This window comes from Myotis brandtii, unplaced genomic scaffold (assembly GCF_000412655.1).
Source record: "Myotis brandtii unplaced genomic scaffold, ASM41265v1 scaffold130, whole genome shotgun sequence".
Lineage (NCBI taxonomy): Eukaryota > Metazoa > Chordata > Mammalia > Chiroptera > Vespertilionidae > Myotis > Myotis brandtii.
In genome coordinates, this window is record NW_005354596.1 from 3,620 (window position 1) to 8,038 (window position 4,419).

Genomic DNA, 4,419 nt, shown 5'->3' on the forward strand with positions numbered 1-4,419 from the left:
TGGGGCTCTGCTCACAGGAGGTGGGTTCTGCATGCAGGGGGTGGGGCTCTGCTCGCAGCGGGTGGGCTCTGCACTCAGTCTCCCTCCCAGGCTTTGCCAGGAGAGGCTGCAGCTCCAGGAAGCGCCTTAGTGAGGGGTCAGGGACAGTGGCGGGGCGGGGCCTCCCCTTTGCGGGGGAGTAATGGAGATTCAGCCCCATCAGCACTAGAGCCTGGGGGGCTCAGAGGCTCCTCGCAAGGAGAATTGTTAAGGGGCACAGGGAGCCCCGCAGGCGCACCCACCATGGGGCAGATGGTCAAGGACCCAACTCCTGACTTCAACCTGAAGTATGGAAAGAGGGTCCCGGAGAAGGAAGCCCGAGGGAAGGAGAAAATGTGGGAGCCATCTGTCATATTGTAGAAGGAGACGTCCCCTTTGCTGTAGTCCAGGAAAACCCCCACCCTGCGAGGAAGCTGCCTCAGGGTTAAAGGAGTGACATCCTTAGTGCAGGGACAAAATCCAGCTTCAAACTTCCCCACAACCCAGAACCCCTTTTCTAGGGACTCTGTGTACCAGCCTGTCCTTTTCACATCTTCCCGGCAGACCCCCAGAACCCACTCGCTTCCTTCCCCATCGGGGACCTCCACCTCCCAGTGACAGCGCCCTGCTGTGATGCCCTCCAGGCCCAAGACGCTGCTGCTGCTGCCAGAATCCTCACAGGTCTCCTTCAAGGTCACTCTCCTCCTCTCATGAGAGACAACAAGGCTGGAATCCGCAGAGCCTGGGTCCAGAGTGACAGGCCCTGCAGAGAGAGGGCCACTCATGCAAGGCCTCCCCCACCCCAACAAGGGCACACCTCCCCCACCCCCACACTTAGCTGCAGGGGGAGGCAGCCTCCTGAGCCGAGCGCCTTGTGACGCAACCCCATGGCCCTCCAAGCAGGAGAAGGAATCACAGGACCTATTCGGGGTTGGTTATGTCTCAGGGCCCTTGAGGCCCAGCCTGGACTCGATGGGTGAGGGATATCTATTCAGCACCCAATACCAGCCACGCCCCAGCCCCAGCTCTGTGCTATCACCTTCGCCACCCAGCCCGCCACCACTGCTGGGGCCACTATCTGTCCCACCACAGAACTGAAGGAGAGGCCAGAAGTCGTGGGGCAGCAGGAGGCGCACCCAGAAAAAACACACTCACTCGCAGGCCTGGAACTTCTCCTGCCGCCAATCTGCAAGAGAACACGGCACATGTCAGGGACCGCAGAGACCGGAAGCATACTGAGGCAGGCATACAGGGGACATTGTTTCTGGAACATTCAGCTGATGCATTTATTTCCTTTTTATACATGCAACACACACACATACACACACATACACAGATGCACACATACACACACGCACACATAAATGCATGCACACACATATGCATACACATGCACATGGAGCCACCATGCTACCACCTTCCCGTGAAAGCTTAACGCTCAGGACTCAGGGTCTGGAGACTGACCTGCGCCGAAAGGCCCAGACTCAGTATCTAAGTTGCTTTCCCAAGTTCCAAGCCACACGGCCATCCTGAAAGCCAGGTTTTCCTCTAAGAACTGGGGAGATCAGAATGTCCATTTACAAGTGAAAAACGGATTGAGCTGAACTCAGGGTGCCCCTCAGCCACAAGAACAGTGAATACAACTGGCTGGGCTGAACTCAGAGGATGACTCCAGCCCTGAGTGAAGAGAACTGGGGCTACAGATCACAGAAATCTTGCCCAGTCGGAGCCAATGCAGGGGTTTCTAAGGAAGGGGGAGGGGTTCAAAGCAGGAAAGACATGCATTCAGTAGGAGGACAGACACTAACAAATTTTCTTCCCCTTCTCATGGGTAGTGAAAGCAAAACTGTACCAGGAACCTGCAGGGTCTGGACCCCAGACTGAGAACACCTGCTTTAAAGCAATCACCTCCTCACAGCCAAGGAGGCTGAGAGGGAGGAACCAGCACAGACGGAGCTCAGAGCATCAGGAAGCCGACACCAATCTCTCAGAGGACCAGGAAGAAACGGAAAACAAAGCTAGGTCCAAAAAGGGAGGGATTTCAGGGCAAGAAGGATCCAAAACCAAGGACCCTTAGGAAGACCTGAGTCCTACCCAGGCAAGCAGGGTTTCTGAAACCTAGAGAGAGACGGCAAATGGGCACCGTGTTCCCGGCCTGCGATCTCTCCTCACCACCCCTCCGCCCTCAGGACAACAAGGTAAGCTCAGCAGTGCTGCTAGCCCTGGGGGGACCTGCGGTGGAGGGTGGGCCAGACGGAGGCAGGTGTGTGTTCCCAGGGAGGAGTCCTGGCACCCTTCAGATGGCGGCCACAAAAGTGACAGGAGAGCAGGCTCGCCCACCCCACCCTGGGGTGCGGTCCACTGACAGAGAAGGGGGCAGGGTCGAGGCTGGGGAGGTGAAGCCACAGGAAACTGAGTCACTTACCTGCATACAGCTGGGCCTTCCTCCAGGCTGAAAGGGAACACACCTGGTGAGACCTCGGCCACAACACCCTGCACAGCAGGAACCTCTGGCTGCCCGGCTCCCCAGGGGAGACAGCCTACAGGGAGAGTGCCCGGCAGGGGTTGAGGGAAACCCCGTGGCAGGTGGGCTGCTGCTGTGCAGCCTCTGGCCAGTCACCTAGCTGCTCTGAGCCAAAACAACCTCAGAAACTCCCATTTCACTTGCTACTACTCACCGTTGCTCTTCAGGATGAAAAGGTACACTATGTGTGGAAATATTTTAGGAAATAAAATATAAATTATTCTGTAATTGTAAGAAAGCACTTTCATATCCAATCTTTTTCTGACAAAGGGTTAGTTGGAAAATAACTCAAAATGGGAATTAACTTAAGGACGGGGATGTGAGGTGAGATCTGGGCTAAAGCGGCCAACCTGCCTCACATAAACAGTTTCTACAGGTAACCAGCACGGCCCCTTTCCGGGCGCGGACACCCATCCGGCACCGTCCCCTGAGCGGTCAGTGACTTTTTCTGTTAATCCTCACTGTAGGATATTTTTTTCCATTGATTTTTAGAGAAAGTGGGAAGGAGGGAGGGAGGGAGGAAAGGAGGGAGGGAGAGAAGTGGGGGAGAGGGGTGAGAGAAGGAGAGACATTGGTTGCCTCCAGATGCACCCAAATCGGGGCCAGGGATCAACCCGACAACCCAGGTAATCCTCACTGTAGGATATTTTTTCCCATTGATTTTTAGAGAAAGTGGGAAGGAGGGAGGGAGGGAGGAAAAGAGGGAGGGAGGGAGAGGAACGGGGAGGGGGGGAGAAGGAGAGACATTGGTTGCCTCCAGATGCGCCCAAATCGGGGCCAGGGATCAACCCGACAACCCAGGTAGGCGCCCTTGATCGGGAATTGAACCTGTGATCCTTTGGTGGGAGAGCCAATGTTCTAACCACTGAACCCACTGGCCAGGGCTCCCCCAATCGCTTTTGATCAGCACCCGCAGGAAGTGGAGAAAACAGACTCTCTGGGTGGTGTTTTAGGGGAAGGCAGGAGCTCACAATCCTACACTTAATGACCCCACTTATTTACATGGCCCTTTCCAGGTGCTGACCGAGCTCCGCGCATTGAAGGCTGTACAGGGTGGTCAGGGCTGGAATGAGACCAGGTGCCTGGCAGACCCAGCCGCCATCACGCCCGGTTCCCCAGCACTGGGTGGAGAACAGCAGCAGCCGGGTCGGTCAGGGGGGCCTGGTCAGGGGAGCTCGCGGAGCAGGGGGCTGCCTCCCACCAGCTCCCACTTCTGCCCCCCGGAAGGGTCCACACGTGTGTGCCCAGACAGAAGCCGGGAGAGGGACACTGGGCCAGCTGGGGCAGGAGAACGAGGACCGTGGAGTCACTCACCAGCCAGGTACACGCTCCTCCTCCAGTCTGAGAGAAAACACAGGACAGGTGAGCCAGCCCCGAGGGTCTCCCACGGGGCAGGGAGGTCAGGGGGAGCAGAACCTACCGAGCTGGGCCTGCAGTTCATCTGAAAGAGTGAGAACCAGCATGAGCTGCCATCCCTGAGAGGAGCGACAGCGAGCGGGAGAGAGCCGCTCTAGCCTGAGGTCCCCCCTGCAAACCCCCAGCCTGCGGAGCCCTCTCTGGGTCTCCGCGGAGGTCTCCCCGAGGGCTGGCGCCGCCCTGGGCCTGCCCCTCTCAGCACGGCTGCCACACCCACCGCCTGGGCCTGCCCTGCCTCACCTGTGGCCGTCAGCGCCGCCTCCTTTGCCCGCCGGTCTTCCTCCTTAGCCCGGAGCAGAGTCTCCCGGTCACTGCGCGCCCGCAGTCTCGTGGAATGTTCTCTGTGGGCGCAGTAGCCAGCCCCCAGGAGCAGGAGCCCCAGCGCGGCCAGGCTCACCCAGAAAGCCAGCTTCCAGAGCGGGGCCTTGGGGAAGAAGGGCTCTGCACCAGGCAGGGGCCCC

General features: G+C 58.2%; 1 protein-coding gene across 1 annotated transcript in view; it reads right to left on the reverse strand.

Moving 5' to 3' along the window:
- Positions 1 to 868: 868 nt before the first annotated feature.
- Positions 869 to 4,419, reverse strand: part of LOC102252947 (butyrophilin-like protein 1) — a 9,184-nt gene continuing 5,633 nt past the window's right edge. The window contains exons 5-9 of the mRNA XM_014534505.1: positions 4,199 to 4,399; positions 3,963 to 3,983; positions 3,857 to 3,883; positions 2,444 to 2,470; positions 869 to 1,204 (exon numbers count right to left, since the gene is read on the reverse strand). Coding sequence (XP_014389991.1) covers positions 1,170 to 1,204; positions 2,444 to 2,470; positions 3,857 to 3,883; positions 3,963 to 3,983; positions 4,199 to 4,399 — 311 coding nt within the window. The 3' untranslated portion in view covers positions 869 to 1,169. The remainder of the gene's footprint in view (positions 1,205 to 2,443; positions 2,471 to 3,856; positions 3,884 to 3,962; positions 3,984 to 4,198; positions 4,400 to 4,419) is intronic.